The sequence below is a fragment of the Pagrus major genome, chromosome 10, assembly GCF_040436345.1.
Source record: "Pagrus major chromosome 10, Pma_NU_1.0".
Classification (NCBI taxonomy): Eukaryota; Metazoa; Chordata; class Actinopteri; order Spariformes; family Sparidae; genus Pagrus; species Pagrus major.
The window spans coordinates 9,174,854-9,193,336 of NC_133224.1; the positions used below are offsets into that span (position 1 = coordinate 9,174,854).

General features: G+C 42.8%; 1 protein-coding gene across 1 annotated transcript in view; it reads left to right on the top strand.

Annotated features, from left to right (window-relative positions):
* The first annotated feature begins 331 nt into the window (after positions 1 to 331).
* The window catches only part of rbpjb (recombination signal binding protein for immunoglobulin kappa J region b), a 49,974-nt gene continuing 31,822 nt past the window's right edge, over positions 332 to 18,483 (top strand). Inside the window, exon 1 of the mRNA XM_073475371.1 lies at positions 332 to 564. Within this exon, the coding sequence (XP_073331472.1) occupies positions 545 to 564 (20 nt within the window). The 5' untranslated portion in view covers positions 332 to 544. The remainder of the gene's footprint in view (positions 565 to 18,483) is intronic.

Genomic DNA, 18,483 nt, shown 5'->3' on the forward strand with positions numbered 1-18,483 from the left:
ATAAAAATCAGCTTTTGGCTGTAATTACATGCAGCTGTTAATGCTGAACACTGCAGAGACGCCCATGAGGAGACAGAAAGCATAATGCAAAATGTGTGTGAGCCTGGGAAAACCGAGGATTTCCTAACCACTACCGTCCCCCCCCCCCCCCAAACCAATCGGTGCTGTAATTTATTACCCGGTAAACACGTGGGAATAGTATTTCAGCGCCACAAGATAAACAACTACTCCACTCCACGCACATCTCGCGATAGGGGACGCTCCCTCTGTGCTCGCCTATTGTGAGAGTTTTCCAACCCTCGCGCGATCTTCGAAGTTTCCCACGCCTGTTGTTGTGGCGTCTGCCCTTTTCGCTCACTCTCTCTCTCTCTGTCGCTGCTACCCGCCGCCTCCCCTTTTTCTCTGTCTTCCTCACCCACCCCCTTTCTCTCCGTCTCCCTCGTCCCTACACCTCCAGTCTGCTTCTGTTGTCTCGGCGGATTGTTGGGCTGTGGGAGAGAAAGGATATCGCGAGTATTGGAGTTTTGGTGAGAGTTTGTGGAAGATGGCGCCTGTTGTGACAGGGTGAGTCTGAAATTCGGGGCTGGTGGTGGGGAGCGGAGTTGAAGAGAATACAAGTTATTTGCCATGAAACAGCTTATTTTAATACATGTGCTGTAGCCCGGGCACACTGCGGTGTTTTGGCTACTGGTCCAGCGGCTTAAAGTCATTTCTTTGTCTCAGTGTGTTTGCGTGCGAGTGGCTTTTCTTTGACCAGTGAACGTTACTTGCCCGAGCTGACTGTTGCTGCAGTGTTTTTGTGAGCTAGCCCCAGCTAAGCGATACTTCACCCTCGGTGGTCTTTTTTTTTTTTTTCCCCTTCCCAGACAACGGCGAGCTGTTAGCTAGCGGGCTAGCCAGCGAAGCTAAACACAACCAGTGAGGCATGGTTTTGAAAACTCACACGCCGCCTCCCTTTCCCCACCGACTGAAAGCAAATGTATAATTCATGGTGCTGAATTTGTTCCCGAAACGTGCCCACCGTTCAGCCGGCCAGCACGTTTGTACGAGTTGGATTCACGACTTAACACAGCTAGCTGTCCGATAATGGACGTCAGCTAGCGATATGTGACTGAAACACGTTGCGGCTTTGTGAGCAAGGCATCCTTTTTGGCAGTGTTTTTTAAAATGTTGAGTGATTTCGAGGACGCCGTGAGATAGTTTTTGCTTTGCTGTGAATATTTAAGCCCGGAGCTGCCACACGCGGCGAAACGCACGTACTTTTATGACTTCAGACGACACTGCTGGAAAAATAGTATTTACTACTCTCACAGCGATCTGCGTGGAAACTCTCGTTAGCACATATCTAATGAAAACCTCATCCCACCGCTGGTTACCCATAGATGAGGAGTGCATCTTTGGACAAAATTCACTGATAAACACCTACAGTGATGTGTGCTTAACCCTATCAGCACTGAAAAACAATTCAGATCTGATTTAGTGTCTCATTTTGGTGATAAAAGTGACATTTTCTGCCCTGGAGAACTTGAAATAAAGTCCCCCCTGATGAGCTCTAAATATTGGATAACCAGCTGCTTCTTCTGAGTTAGATTTAAACTTCTTTTTTATCTCTGAGATGGATACATTTCCCAAAATTAAAAGAGTTCATTAGGCTTAGTCCATGTTCAGTAATTGCTACTAGATAATACATCTGTGATAAGAATGTCAGCCTGGGCTTTTTAATGGGAAAATTGCCTTTTATTAACATTTTCAAACTGCCCATTAAAATGATAGAGAATGTCAAGGGTATATTTCATGTAAAGCAGAGCTGCCGTGTTTTGTACGTCGTTGCATCATCAGTAATATGATCATATTGTTGAACACAAATAAGCCTAGACCTGGTGTTTGTGTCCCAGTGAGCCGATTTCCTTCACTCTGTTTGTCAGTCTGTGGAGTAAACCCCTGATTAAAATGATTTCCCTGCACATTAGCTAGACACAAACCTATTTTTTTTTTTTGCACTGTTGAGGCTATAATCCCCACAGACAGCGCAGTGGGTGACAGACATTTGCTGGGCTTGTTGGAGGTGTGTGTATGTTAGTAGGAAAAGGGGAGGTGGGGTAGGGGGGGCTGGTTTGCTGTGCATGTTCATTTGGGGCTTTCCAGCAGACCTGAACTGATTTCAGTTGAGGAGGGGGGTTGTAGGGGGAGTCGGCAGAGGGAGGGAGGGAGCGAGCTAGAGGGCAGGCGGGTCAGGTCTGGGTGGCTGGCCACCTGTCCAGATGATATCTCCAGATTCGTGTGTGTTTGGCTGTGTGTTTTTCTGTGACTGGGGGGAGACGGAGAGGGAGTGGGGGTCAGTGTGCGAGAGGAAGATGGGGTGGGTTTGTGTGCTCGGGCGAGAGAGGTTTAACAGAAAATTAAAGTGCCATAAGGGGTCTTTTTAGCCGATGGCAGGACATGTTCACAGTAACGGTCGGAGGCATCACAGAGCCCGACCACAGCCCCATGCCCCTGTTTGAGTGGTTCTGGCTTTACACAGGGAGGGGCTCACAACCATGGGCTTGTTAATGGTATTATGACTCTCTTGTAATAGTATTACAGAGAGGCTGTGGTTTTCTGTTTCTGTCTGATTTAAAAGTTGTAGCTCATAACTGACTTCACTGTCACTAAATTCAAAAGAGAGTTTTGTCCTGGGTCATATTTTTAGTCTGTGTTGCACATATAAGAACGTTTGTTTGTTTAGCATTTTATTATTTCTTCCTAGTTTTAGTTTGCTGTCTGGAAATCTATTTATCAACCATCAAGTGTGTGTTTTGTGTCTGAACACCATTGATACTGGATGTGCACAACTGTCGGTGGCAGTTACTAATTAATCTGGACTTTATTATGCGCTGTAGTTTAGTTCGCCTACCATTCAATATACTACTCCTGTAATTGCCAAAGAGCTGTGTAGCATGGACAAAATCCACTTTGTATTTCAGGTATCAAACACTCACTCCATGAGTGAGGTGGCTGTGAAGGGTTTGTAGCTTGTTCTTTGCAAAAAAAAAAACAGCAGCAGCCATTGGCTTGAATTCATGTCAGTTACAGTTGATTTGCTTGGCCTATATTAAAGTGGTCTTTGCTTAGGTTTCCTTGCAATGTGTCATGTACCTTGGATCCAACGAGGAATATTATTTTAAGCCAAACATACACTCCAGTCGAGTTCTGCAACTAACAATTTTTAAAATTGTCGATTAATCTGTTGATTATTTTCTACTAATTTCCATAAAATGTTAGAAAAAGGTGAAAGATGTCCATCAATGTTCTCTTCTCAAAGTCCAAGATGATGTCCTCAAATGTCTTGTTTTGTCCACAGTCCACATACACTGAGTTTACTGTCATAGAGAAGGAAAGAAACCAGAAAATAATCACATTTAATAAGCAGGAATGAGAGAATTTTGATTTCTTCTTGCAAGAAATACTCAACCGAATCAATTTTCAAAATAGGTGAACCGATAAGACGTCAACTACTAATTAATCGCCCAATCGTTGCAGCTTTACTATAGTGTTATAAAAGCTATGGAGAGTGAGTTGAACACCATGCTATAAAGTCTTCTTTTCACATTAATATATGTTTTGGATCCACACTTCGGCTTTGCACTGGATGTAATTGTTTAAAACAGAAAACAGGCCAAGTGAAATTTATGACATTAGGACTGCACCTAACAACTAGTCTATTGTCACAATCAATAATTTCATTTTGTTTCCAAAGATATAACACAGAGAGAAGCAGAATATATTAAATTTGAGAGTCTGGCACTAGCAAATCTTTGGCATGTTTGCTTGAAACTTGTCTCAAACGATTCATCAATTATCAGAGTACAGTTTTCTCTCAGTTGACTAATCCTTTCAGCTCTAGTTGACAACTGTCGTAATACTCTAGTGTGTTGTGCACATGTGCAAATGAAACCCAGGAGGTTCCCCCCCCAGTATAGCTTGGTCTTACTCAGAGTACTATATGTTGCCACAATGACACAATTGGCAGAAGACCTCCCGATCACCTCCCTTCATGTAGGTGAGAGGCACAAAAACAAAAGTGGAAAAAAAAGGACAGTGTTGCTTTCGTAATTTCTCCTCCTCTCTGCCAGAGAAACTGATAAACCGATAGCTGAAAGAGCAGCACTGTTCACCTGGGATGATAAAAGCATGAATCACTTATTTCAACACTGCTCTGCCTTTGCTGTGCCCCTGGGGGACGGGATTCCATTTAGCTCACCCCCCCTCCCATCCCTCTGCCAAAAAAAAAAAAAACCGATAGAGTCTTTCAGGCCAAAAGCCAAGCGTCTCCGTGCTGGTGTAATGATACCACTGAGCCTGTCTTTGAGGCACAGACCTTGTGTTCTTGCATTTGTTAGCAGGAGCGAATGAGTGTGTGGTGTGAGCTCTGTGGCTGTGTTGAAGGTGAAAGAGTGTGTGTGTGTGGGTGAGTGTACCTCGACATAAAAGTTGATCTGCGTGTGTTTATGTGTGTGTGTGTGCACGTGCGTCCATTCCCCAGGGTCCTCTCCTCTTCCCTGCTTCCCTTTATGAAAGGAGAGGTTCAGAGAGAGCAGCAGATGTCGAAGCGCTGACCTTTATGGTGGCAAAGGCTCGGGCTAGAGTTAAAAGGCACTCCGCCCCCCGCCCCTCAAAGCAGCAGCCCCATGTCCACACACACACACACATACACACATACACACACACTCTGCTACCTATGCTGCAAGACTGATGGATAGGTTAACGACAGAGATGATACAAGCCACCTGATCTGTGTGTCACCTCAGTATCCTGCAGCCTCCAAAGCTTTCCTATATCCACCCAGAGCTGTGAAAATCTTCAAAGTGTGTGGTGTGTACGTGGGAGGGTGAGGTAGGGGGTGTACAGGCCAGGGGGAAGCTGTACAGAAGTCGCAGGCAAAGCACCAAAGCAAATGCGCCACCGCCAGACATCTTTAGGGGGATTTATTCTCATGCTTACAGTAGCCTATTGTTTTGGAAGTTCATGCATATCCATTACTTCACATGATTGAAATATCCCCCGAAGCCTACAGTTTCATTCAGGGTTCAGATTCGACTTGTTTGGTCGAGTGCTGATGGGGCCTCTTACAGCACCACACGCCCTGGTTGACTCAGTGTCTTCATTCTCTTGTTTCCCCATTCAGCCTGTTTGTGTGCGTCTGTCTGTCTCAGGGGAACGACCACAGGAGACACCCAAGGGGATAGAAATGCACATTTTTGCGTAATTTGGCTTGGATCGCAGCCAGCTTGGCACTCCCCGTTCTTGGTCCTCAGCCACGTGCTCAAGTGTGCACAAACCAGATATACCATCATAGCACATCTGCCTCTTTCCTGCTTGTTCTTAGCTAGGGGGGCACAATTCACCTGAATACAGTCAAAATTGCAACATGGCCAAAAGCAATATGCAAACTGTAAGAAGCTGCAAAAAAAGAGAAAATCTGTGACAAAGCAAAGATACAAGTACTGTAAGGTGCTGCAGGGATACCCTGGCCTACAGGTCTTGTTGTTCAGATGACCAGCAAATGTCACACCACATTTGAATAGTTTTAACTTTTAAAATTAAAGTTGTGATGCAAAAATAATCATTCCCACTTTTTTTTTTAGCTTGATGGGGAGTTGCAGGCTTTAAACCCTCTGTGGGTGTGACCTTACAGATTTGTTAGGGCTACTTGTGAGTTGTTGACCCGGCCTTTCGTACATTCTGAAGGCAAATATTGTGCTTTTTACTCCACTACCTTTACTTTGTAGAAAAACTCAATTCTGATAATCGAAAAAAAAAGCTTAATATTTGACCCGATAATCGGCCAGGCCAATAATCGTGGATCTCCAAATTTAAGGTTTGTTTCAAAACAAGTATCGGAGATACCTGTGATACTTCCTAATGTGCTGGAGTCTGTGACATCTTCAAATTGCTTCTTTTGTCCGGTTCAACAGTTCAGAACTCAAAGACTCTTTACTGAAATGCTTAGGCGATTATCAAAATGGTTGCCAATTAATTGTCTTTCGATCGCCAAAAAGATTAATCAACTATTTGTTGCAGCTTTAGTTCCCAGCAGCGTCTCATATGCGACTTCACAGATTTTTTTCCTGCACAACTAGCCAGTATCCATGAATGGCGAGCAAAATTGTGTAACTTCGGGCGCATCCATTACAAACCATCCATACAGGGTGAGTAGTGTACAGCTGTTATCGGCCGATACATAAAGTGCAGGTATTGGAATTCAGTTCAGGAAGGAAAAATGGTATAAGTGATCTTTTGAAGTTCTTGTTTTGCCTCATGGCTCCAAGCCTTGGGCCTAATAAAGGGGTTGGATTTCTCGTACAAAAGCCACGACAATGGGGCATTTATTTACTTGTGCAAGACTTGGAATGCATTAGTCTGAGCTCATACTTTTTTCTCTGGGTCTTCCAAAAAATCTTGCTGCTGTTTGCTTCGGCGAGGATGGGACGGAACATTCTGATGTAAATCTAAAGCCAGTGTGGTTTTGAAAACAGCCCTGGCGTCATGTTTGATAGAGGCCCAAGTCCTCTCGGTGTTGTTGTTGGCATCTGCTTCCTGCTTAGCTAAGACAAGGGAGACGGAAAGCTAACACGAGGCAAATGTGACAGGCGGTGGAAGTACGTACCTATCCGCTGACTCTTGTTTTGGAGTGGTTCGGCGTCTTTTCTCGCGCTCACTCTTCTCCAAGAGAGTTTCCTCAGCCCCAGCGTTCGCCTTTCCCTGCCCCTGTTCCTTTGCTGTTTGTAGCGATTACAGCTTCGCCAAGGGAATGGTGGTTTCTACTGTGTCAGCAGCTTTTGCCCCCGCTGTCCCTCCACATTCAGGATGTTTCATTCAGAAAACATGAACCAGTTCCCCCTGTCTGACTCCTGTTTGCTTTCATTCAGCTTCAGTGAGAAAACTCTTACCTACTTCCTATGGTGGAGCAGCTGAAATTCAGAGGAATACAAAGTGAACACTATTGACACTTCTGTGTTTGTTCCTCTGTCTCTCTCCTTTGTTTTTCTTCATGTAAATTCTTTTCTCCTTCGGGATGACAGAAGGAGGCCTGTATTTTGAAGCTGTCTATTACTGATGCCAGGCCTCTGATATATTGTATAAGATGAGAATATGCTGCTCTAAGCTTCCAGGAGAATTCACCAGAGAGCCAGGCTTAAAGAGAAAAGCTTCATTTTCTTATCCTGTTGGCCCAAATAGTTGCTTTGTTGTTCTCATCTGTGGTACTGAGGGCTCAGAGGCATTGTTCAATGGTCTCACTGCTGTCAGAACGTTCTGTCTGTTCTCTGACGACCACACAGAGCCGCTTCTTCATCCCCTCAGAGGAAGGTTGCAAATATACACAGGATCTCCCGTGTTGGGAAAGCCCCTAATGAAGCCACCTCCCATGGCTGTTAGCAACTGCCACTATTACTGTATTCGATAAGGAGGGAGTGGCAAGCAACGGGCCAGCCTGTAGTAAACCTCTCTGAAAGAAATGTTGTTGTAGCCTTGGGACTGATAGTTGCATCATATAAAGTCTGCTGACGCCACAGAGCAGTATCTCATCCTCCTTAGGTGAATGGTTTGTAATTGATGAAGACATGACTTCATCTTCTGCTGCTAATTGATCCTTGCGAGCCTTTGAATTGACATCGTTATAGTTACCCTATTGACTTTGCTAGAACTAAAGACATCAGTGCAAGTATTTTAATCAGACTTTTCAGTGGTACCTTGTCAAATAGATTTTACATCAGATTCTGTGCAATATTTATCTTTTCATGCAAGCAATCTGGCTTCTTTTTAAACTTCAAACCTTGGATGCACAGATACATTCAGCATGCATAGATACATTCAGCATGTATCTGTGCATGTCTTGGAATAAAATGGAATATTTCAGTATAGCTGCAACGATTAGACGATTCATTGTTCGATAGAACATTAATTGCCAACTAATTCGACATTTTGATTAATTTTTTAAGCTAAAGTGACACATTTGCTGCCTTTCTGTGTCATTTATGATACTAAATGAAGAATCTTTGGTTTTCGGACTGTTTGTATGTTACATTTTGGTCCGGTCTGTGTTCAGTAGGCCAAGCGGTCTGTCTGTCAATCAAGGTTCAAGGAAATCGTGTGGCTGTGATGGCACTGAAAGTGACCAGTTATAAGAGGGCCAGTTCCTCCCTTAGTTTCCACCCCCCAAACTTTCAAAAGTCAGGTTAATTCACACAAGCAGAACACACTAGCGAGAGTAAAGTTTAATTCTGCAGCATGCATGCCCTGCATTGTTATCTAAGCATGTGAAATAATATAATTTGCTCGCAAGCTTGTTATATTGCACTCGCGAGACATAAATCTAACGCCATATGTTTGTTTCACAAAAGAAGCCATTTGTCGTCTGGGAAATATGTATATGGATACATCGTTATCATGATATGACACTATATATTTTTGGATATCGTTGTATCTTGTGGAGGCCGACAAGTTGGCCGATATTTGCCTATCACAGATATATCTGTATTGGCATATATGTTCGATATGTGCCAATATGAAGCTCTTTTTTGAGAGAGAGGGAGAAATTATTCCAAAAAAACTGTTACTTGACAAAAATCAAGAATCAGTTGGGCTCTAATATTATGATATAAGTGTTTATATAAGTACCAATAGTATAATGGTTAGTCGCAGCCCATGTTCCAGCTCATGATTTCTGCAAGCCATCCTCCACTGCTGGTGTTTTCTAAGGCAAGTGATGGCATCCATGGAGAGACCAGCAGCCTGCATCAACCCTCTGAAAGTGAGAGGCCTTGAGAAAGAGCAAGAAGGGCACAAAAAGGAGTTATCAAGTGTCAGGAAAATATTCCAGAAAAGAACAAAGCGAGAGAGAGAGGGGTTGGGATTCCAGGAAAGGCACACTGTTATCTCCAAATGTTTCTTTGCATTGTCTGGTTGTTTAACTAAGGCTGCCGGAGAGTTTTACTGAAGAATCCGCCTGGTGGCATTCCTGTGGCTGTTGACGTCAGGAGGCTTTGGCCTTTGCTTTAGAATCACAATGAAGTAATAGACATGTGTGTCATTTTGTGGAACAGTCTATTGATTGTGGTTGAGGAAACAATGCTTTTTTTTTTTCCTGAAGAGCCGGGTTGTTCATGTTGTGGTTGATCATCTTGCACTTGTGGCTACAGCTCGATGTTCTCTACCGTTGCCATCATGTTGGAAGCACTGCACAAGAATGTACGTGAGGTTTCACATGAGCTCATGGAAGGAAACTAACTTGTTGGTTTATCCTAATAAGTCACCAGCAAAGTCTCTCTATTTATCACCCTGCTGGGTTTATTAGAATTGGACCTCAAATATTCTAACCTCAACCCCTGCTCGCCTAAGTGTCTGTAGACAAATGAGCCCCCGATTCACCATAATTTACCAACTGGCGTTTTTTTATTCACCTCCCAGCATGAGAGTCGAACAGATTCTACTTTTTTGAAAGCATTCTAGGTTCAAGACAAATTAGTGTGTGTGTGTGTGTGTGTGTGTGTGTGTGTGTGTGGTTAGGATTTAGGAAACCATCTTTTGTCTCACATCTTGTTAATGACAGAGCAGACTATTTTAGAAAGACAGCAAGTTCTGAAGAGGAACATGTAGCAGGAACAACAGCCCCCTTCCCTACCATGACAATAACAGTGAAACCAGACAGCAGTCCTGAGCTAACAAAGTCATTGCTGAACTGCACATACACATACATTAACACACACAAGTGTGTCGCGGTCTCTACATTTGGTTTGGTTTGCTGAGGATCATCTCACAGCATGTGGGCTAAAGGTCATGTCTCTCTCTTTCTGTGTGTGTGTGTGTGTGTGTGTGTATCTCTGTCTCGCTCTCTGTTTCTGCCAGGAATTCTATTTTTTTCTCTTGTTGCAGCGCAGCCGGTCCTTTGGGTGGTTTTGAGGCAAGGGCAGGGCAAGACAGTGGTTAGTTTGCCTGAGCTGATAGATGTCCAGAGAGACTGTGGCTCGTTTTCGACAGTCCCATTTTTTATAATTAAAGCTTGTACGCTGGAAAGATACAATCATATAGTTGTAGAGCTGAAATGAGTAGCTATTCAATCGATTAACTGGCAAGTATTTTGATAACCTACTATTCATTTCAATTGTTTTTCTGGTTTTAGCTCCTCCAATTGTGAAGATTGGCTGCTTTTGTCTGTCTTATATCATTGTATCCAATTATCTTTTGGTTTTGGAAAGTTGGTTGGACAAAACAAACCCAAAGCTAGGGCTGCAAGATCTGTTTAAAAAAAAATAATCTAATTTGCAATTAGTTTTGACAGATATTGTGAGCCACGATCAGTTTGTCATTACAATTTTCATTGTCACAGAAAGAACTAGACATGTATTTGTGTCTGAGCCAGATAAACATGTGTGTTGTTTTCTTATATCTGGACAACAAGATTTGTAGGCAAGGGCATCTCTGCAGCACCACAGTACCTCATTATAATGCTGTCTGTCACGCATTTTAACGTAATCCAAAAATTGCGATTGATTGCGAGTGATTTCGATGATATGTCGATAGTCCTAGACCATAAAATCTGTAAAATGTTGTAAATATTTCACAACAAAACAACTAATCAGGAGAAGAATGCATTGAATTAAGCTAAAACAATTAGTTGAATGATCAATGAGGTGATTGACATAAAATTATTTAGCAACTACTTAGGTACTCAATTAACTTGCAGTCTTTTTATTTTAAGCAAAATTGGCAAAAATTCACATGTTCTGACTTCTCAAGTGTGAATATTTGCTGGTCTTCTTACTCAATGAATTGAATGTGTTGTGGGTTTTGAATAGTTTGACATTTTGTGCTCTGGGAAATCATGACAGACATTTCTCGGCTTTATGCAACATTTTGTAGGACAAAATTGAGAAAAATAATTGCTCGATTCATCAGTAAAAAAAAGTATTTGTTAAGTTGCAGCATTGTAGTCAGAAGGCCAACCCACTAGTTATATGATGAAGAAAAGTTCCCAACAAACTTATTCACTATTCAAATGGCTGCATGATATGAAGCACCTGGGTGCTCAGGTAGTCGGCGGCTTCAGTGAGGAATGTTGACTTTTCAGGAGTTGCTTTAGTGTGGGTTAATCAAGGCACAAATACAAGAACTGTTCTGTGCAGTGTGATCAATGCCGGGTGAAAATAAATGAGAGTGAAATTCAGTAAGGAGGCAACAGGGTTGCATAGTTAGTAGGAATGCCACCTTTCAACAAGGAGAGTTGTGATGACAAGCATCTGCCTTGCTAATGCACTCAAACCCCACAAGCCCCAGTGAAGCTAACTGCTCTGAGCTTTGTGGAATAAAGCTTAAGATAATTTTCTTGTCGTGTTTACAAGTATAATAGGATAATTTAAATCAAGACGGCAACATACTTCAGCTTTTTTAAGATGTACTGCAGCTCTCTATACTCTTTGCTGTAGTGACTACATGCCATTAGCAGGTTAGCTCAGCTAGCCATAGGCCCTATTAGCTGACTGTAGTGTACGTGGACCGTGTACAAGGAGGTTATGCTTTCACCTGTGTCCGTTTGGTGGGTGGGTGGGTGGTTGGTTGGTTGGTTTGTCAACAGGACTACAAAAAAATACTGAACAGATATCCATGAAACTTGTATGAAGGATGCGTCTCAGTCGAGAATAGACCCCATTCACTTTTAATGTGCATCTGGATAAAGGGACAGATCCAGGTTTTTTTTTTTAATCTTTCTTTAACATTGCAAGAAAGGATGTCTTTCAACATTTTTATTAATTTCTCAGAGAGTAATGCATCGATCTTAATGAAAAGTATTAGGTGTGTTTGGGTGTCTATTATCATTGAGTGAGTACAAAAGGAGATGTATCTGCTCTACTGAATGCCATTCTAGTTTAACTGATTGTGATGGACATTTTTCACTACTTTCTGACATTTACATGGACAAAACGGTGTCCCAGGGCTTCAGCTGCTCGTTTTCTCCAACCAAAAGATCAGAATCCAAAGAAATTCAATTAATCATCACAAGAGAAAAAAAAAAAACAGCAACATCCTCACGCTATCTGGAAGCGGTGATGAATTTGTTTTCATTATTGCTGCTGATTAATTTTCTGTCTTTGCGCCAGTTGTTAGCTTGAAATCCAAGAGTTTGACAAGGATTGGATGGATTGTTCTGCAAACTGAGAAGTTTGAGTGCAGAGCAGTTCCTTTGTTCCCTCCAGCAATGCAAGAAAAAGTCGCTGAGCTTTCGAAAGGCAAAGGTGCACCAACACATGCTTTATAAAAGGGAATCAATGGTTGACACTTGTTGACTTGTGGTCAGCCCCGTGTTTTGCAAACAAATGTGTGCAAACAGAGTGTAGGCCTTGAGTTTGATCCTCACAGCAGCCAGTGTGGTTATCATATCCTTTACCAGAAACACTACCTGCTCCCTCATTGTCGGCTGTTGTGCACAAGAGCACAAGCTACAGTAGTGCTGCTGCGGTCGATCTCGACAACTCACAATCCTTTCCCCCTGGGTTCCCTCTCTCGTTCCAGCAGTGAGTCATCAGCTCAGCAGAGAGTGAGAAGCGGGGAAAGGGGAGCGGGAAAGGGTGGTTCATACAGGGTTCAAGGCTCCCTCGCCTCATCCCTCGCTTCTCTCTCCTGACAGTTTCCCCAGAGCACATGACCCGTCTCAACCCTAAACCCCAGCGTTTCTGTGTGGCTCTTTGGCTACAGACACACTTGTCACTTCAGTGCAGTTTTTTTTTATGAATGTCTAATTATGTGAGATCACTTTTCTGTGCGTCTTTGCGCTTGGCATGAAAATGTTCTGTTCTGTGTCTCCTGCGGCTGTGTTTACTTAAAACAGCCCATGTGACTTTTGTCTTGTTCTTCCAATCTTTTTACACTTATAATGTGAGTGAGAGGACTTGCATCAACCAGCTGTTCAGGACTTAGTGGTTCAAGAAGTTTGTTTTTTCCAGAAGGTACTTTTGTTTAATTTGTCCTTAACCTAAATACTGTTGTGGTTGGTTTGTCTCTTGATTAGATACACTTTCAGCCCAGTACAGACTGATGCCTTTCTTTTTCTGTGTGTACAGACATGTTGTATCTGCACTCTGACAAGATTGGACAGAAAAACTCATGTTTATTATAGTCCTAAAAAGAGAGATTGTGCAAGTATAAGACTTCTACTTCTACTGAAGTTTGCATGCAATCCAGCTAGCCCCTTGTGGTCTGTCTAACTGCACGGCAAATTAGCTAATAAGCTAACAGTAGCTACAGTCATCGATGTATAAAACTAAAACAGTTGGCAGCGGTTAGCAGTTACTCTTGTGATATGCTGCCCCTATTTGTTGGGAGTCTCATATCACAATAATAATACGATATTGATAGGGCTCTAACTCACGGGTAAAGAAAGACAAATGTAAGTGTAAAATTTCACTAAGAGATGGAACAATAGCATTTTTTCCTTCCTGATACTGACTCATCGAGTTGAGTACGTGCAAACTTCTCATAAATGATGTGGTGTTGAATTGTTGCAGAGACGAGTGCAATCCTGATTTCAACATTTTGCGCTGGTATCAGAGGCATTCGGATACTGGTATCTGAACAACCTTAATTTCACTCACATAAACCACATTCACACTTTTGGTATCTGAAGAGGTTCCTTTGCTGTGCGTCTCAAACTGTCGGAGGTGTGATGATGCAATACATCTCTTGTGTTTCCTCTATCATCTCTCTGTCTGAGCAGAAAACACTCATAGACTCTGAAAATGCACCTCCACCAAATCTCCCCAGATTTGCCCATGTCATTTCTACATTCACGGCCCAGAGCTCAAGCTCTATCAGATCCAGGTGAGGTGATTTTACCTTGTGTTCAGTAATACCGTGTTCTCTATTGAATTTTTTAAATTGAGGCAAATCAGTTCGGCGATGACCTCTTTGTAGATCCACTGCGACTGGTCAGACGTGTCGGACTATCTCGATTGAGGACACATGTTATCTGAGGACTGAATGGAGCCAGGTGGCACGACAGTATAGAGAAAACAGTCAGAGCTGCGGGATTCACAAAGGAGACTTCATTAAAGATAGAACAAGCATCAAGGGAGTGTGTGTGAGTGCAGGTTGGCTCCACAGCGCACACTGGAAATTTCATTATTTTGTGTTCACGACATGTTGTATGTGCAAAAGTAATGGAGTATGTTCCAGCCTGCGCGCCAGATTACACTCGTTAATGTGTACCGTTGATGTGCAAGTGAGTGTACGTCTAGATGTCTTATTGATTGTGTGCCAGGCCAAGAAGAGTTTTAAAAGTCTGTCCAGAGAGCTCCATATGGAGCATTGATGTCGGAGAGTGCGGTCAAGAGGGGGGAGAGATGGAGGGAAGGAAAATGAAGGGAGGGAGGGAGGGAGAGGGAGACAGAACGAGGAGGCCTTTTCTTTGGCTTTTCTGCCTCTGTCATTAAGCTCTCCCATGTCAAAGACAGATGGAGCTGGTGCCCTGTGTGTGTATGTGTGTGTATTTGTGTATGGAGGCACTTGCAAGTGCAGACTGATGTGACCCACCCAACTCTACAGACACACACACACGCTGACACACACACACACACACACACACACACACACACACACACACACACACACACACACACACACCATTGAGCCCTGCCCTTGATTCTGCCTCCAGCGGGGCGTCTCAGGGCAGCTACCAGACCTCTGCCATCTGCAGTCAGTCAGCCTTGTGGGTCGGACAGCTCATCAGTAGTCCGTTAACTCCGTCAACTGAGTTCTCTCTGTTTCAGCTCCTATCTGCTCATGCAACATTAAATTCTTATAAAAGATCATTTTCAAGACCCTTTATGATTCTGATCACATCGTCCTTCATTTTCTTTTGTTTCATCTTGCCCTTCTCTTTTAGGTTGGCAACCAGAGTGGATTAATGTTAGGGGAGATATTGAAAGTAGAAATTCTTTATATACGCTTAAAGCTGTGTTTGACTCATTTTCGGTCAGTGGTTTGCCTACTTCAAAACAAAGAAATTTGGACGTTATTTCATGTAAGAAAGAAGGGCCAAGCAAGGTCATATGTGACATACTAAAGATGGATTTCACATCCAGTGTTTTCCTAGGTTTGTGAAAGGCTTAGACCCAAGAATTTGGGTTTAGAGGCAGGGCTATACAGTGCGAGCATTTCACTCGCATTTGCCCCTAAAAAAAAAATGTATGTGCGAACCGGGAAAATGATTTCGGCGCACAGTGTGCGAGCAAAGGTCACAAGTTACCATCACAACCACAAGTTACCGTCACAACCTATTTTACTGCGATCGTTCAAAAACTACAAATCCCACAATCCTCTGGCCACAAAGCACCAATCACAGTAGTTTTCTGTAATGACACAACCAGTGTCACGCGAGAGGTGACAGGTCAACGGAGGGGAAAAAAAGAGTGAACTTCCTTTAACTCGTAGAAGAAATAGAAGAAGAGAGTGCGAAAGCAGGATGAAATCGATTGAGTATTTTTTCAAATGGAAGCGAGAGGAGCACAATGAGAAGGAGGAATCGGGAGATAAGTCGAGAAAGAAAGAGGAGGAACCGAAAAAGTGGAAAGTTGTAAGTGATGCGGCGGAAGTTGTGGGGCTAGCGCTAGCCTTGATGTTGACGCCATGGCGGCTACCGAAGACCCTGTCCCCGCTGCCCCACCGACTGGAGGAAGAACCTACAAATTCAACGAAAACTGTCTCAAAACTTTCCCGTGGCTTCAATATGACAACAAAGTGATGTTCTGCAAATACTGCAACTGACATCCTTTGTGTTTAGTACACATTGGATACAAAATGAAATGAAAAAAATGAAATCAAACACTGTACATTTAAGAAATTGTTTTGTGCTGCCTGAAATGAAAAAAAAAAATGAAATCAAACACTGTAAATCAAAATTTTGTTTGTGCTGCCTATTTAAGTGTGAAGTGTTAAGCATTGATAAATAAATATTTTTTGTGCTCCCAGATATATCTTTGTGCTCCCAGATATTTTACTTAGGAGAAAAATGTCAGCGTAGAGCCCTGTTTAGAGGGGCCTTCCCTAAAATATAGGGAAATAGTACATTTCTTTATTAAAAAAAATGCAGTTTCACATCATTTTGGACCATTAGTATTACCATATCTCGCTGAAGAAGTCCACTAGGGACTAGTTACAACCATTAGATCCGTCATTTAGTTAGTTTTGATGCTCTCCACATTGATTTTACATTCATTTGGCTTAGGTGGAGTGCAGTAAAATTCAAAGAGCATGTAAATAGAACTGCCTGCAAGAAAGGGAATGGACTCCCCCTAAAATTCAAGGCAAACTCGAATAACAAAAATTAGTCATGTAGCCACAATCATGCACTGTGCCCTTTCATGTGGACAGGAGTTGGCCCACGACACTGCTTTTACTTTCATAGCCATGTAGTTTTTGTAAATCCGGTAAGAAATTCAACCTGCACATTGGTCTTATATTGATCTTCCTCTGTTCTTTTGCTTGTATATCCTCTCCCTTTCCTTGTGGATAGTTGTGGTTGCTTCATAGCTCCATATATTTGTAGTGACTCTGCCCTCACCACTCCTAGTTGGCTGCTGCGATTGTTGGCATGCATGGTGGCACATGCCAGGCAGCAGTGCCAAGCACACAGAGCAAGCCTCCACATCTCTCTGTTGTCTGGGAGACTTTCTGTCCACTCGTCTTCCCCTTATTTACATCTCTCTAACTGTCCCTCTCGCCTCCACCCCCTCTTTGAAGACCTTGTCCAGGGTTGACTTAGCATACGAGTTTACTGCCCAAACTTGGCCCGCCTTCACTGCGACAGTTTTTTCTCAATGATTAAATACGTGCGTGAAGGATGTGTGCGTAATACCCTCGCTGCAGGCCACACACAGCATGGCACGGTGCAGCTGAGGAAGTGAGCCTATGAGTTAAAGGAAAAGTCTGCCGTCTATGCTTGGTGTCTGTTATAACTGCGTAACAGCGTGTGTTGGGGTTGTGACATCAGTATGCAGGTATTTTTTTCATCGGGCTGCCAGGGCAAATGTAGCCAGCGGGCACGAATTTCCAAATTTCTCTCACTTAGTCCCCTCCACACAAACACATTCACTTGCCTGGTGAGACATGTTATTTCCACCCATTTTTTCTCTGTCCGGTCTTGAAAATTTTGAAATCACGCCATACACAGGTAACTATAACAAGGAGCACAGTGTCTCGATCCCAGCCTGTTTGTGTCTTTCAGGTAGTGCTGATTTTTGGCAGGACTTCACGAAATAAAGCTCCTAGGCATGAGTTGGTACTTCTCAGAAGTCTTTTATGAGCTCGATAACAGGTTAGCATGGCAATGCCAGCCCATTATTTTGCTTTGCTTATTGTGTCTGGTGAATATCAATAAGCTTGTTGACAGGTGTCAGTTCATGTCAGCTGTACAAAAGGTGGCTGTCAGCTCCGTCCTTCGCACACATCAACATGAGTACCTTCCGCACCTGAATGCACCACTTGCTAGATCTTTGCTTCTATGAAATAATCCATGCACTTTCAGATTCATGCTTCATTTTTGAAGATGTTTTGAAAACCTACTTTTAATTGATCTGGAGTTCAACACAACACACATTGCCTCAATTATATGGTATTTACATGTGATCTCGGTATCAGTATTTATGGGTATAGTATTTGGCAACCATCTTTCTTCAGAATCACTGTAAGAGTTTGCCTACATCACTTGGTGTTGCTTTAATTGTCCACCTTAATCACTCTGGCTTGCCTCGCTTTTCAGTTTCTCTCTTCTTTCTGCTTTTTCGTTGACAGCGTGTTTTCTAAAATTTTCACCCGCGATTCAGTTGTCAGAACAGCAGGTGAGCCATGCGTCAATGAAGCCAATCAAAACCAGTGCGCACCAAATGACATTGCAACAACCAGTCACACTTACAAGATTGTACAAAAAAGCATATGTAGGCCTAGTTGTAAATGTAGATCTAACATCAGAGAGCGTCTCTCTCTGCATAGCATGTGTGATTGACAGTAGACGGAAGAGAAGAGCGAGGGCAGATCGCGGATGGCATTGTTCTCTCTTGGACAAATAAAAAACAATGAAAATTATAAAATGCTAAAATGGGTTACCAAATATACTTGGGTGCCACCCGCCTAAGTCAAGTCTAGGTGTGGGAAACGCTCATAATGCAGCCAAAGAGGCTTTGTTTGAATTATTGAATACTGTCAAAAGTGTCTGGATGACAAGGTTTATAGTCAAACTGTAAAAATATCCAACCTCTGTTACATGTCATTGTCACAAGTTTTTGATCACCACTTTTGAGGGATCACTGCAAGAAATGTGTGTATATTAGCTGATATATCTTGATTGGAATTTCCTACTCCTTCTTCAATATTGGCATCGGCCCAAAATTTGAGTATCGGTCGTGCTCTAATGTCAATACTGTGGTTATCACCACACCCCTAGTCAAACTGCAGGAA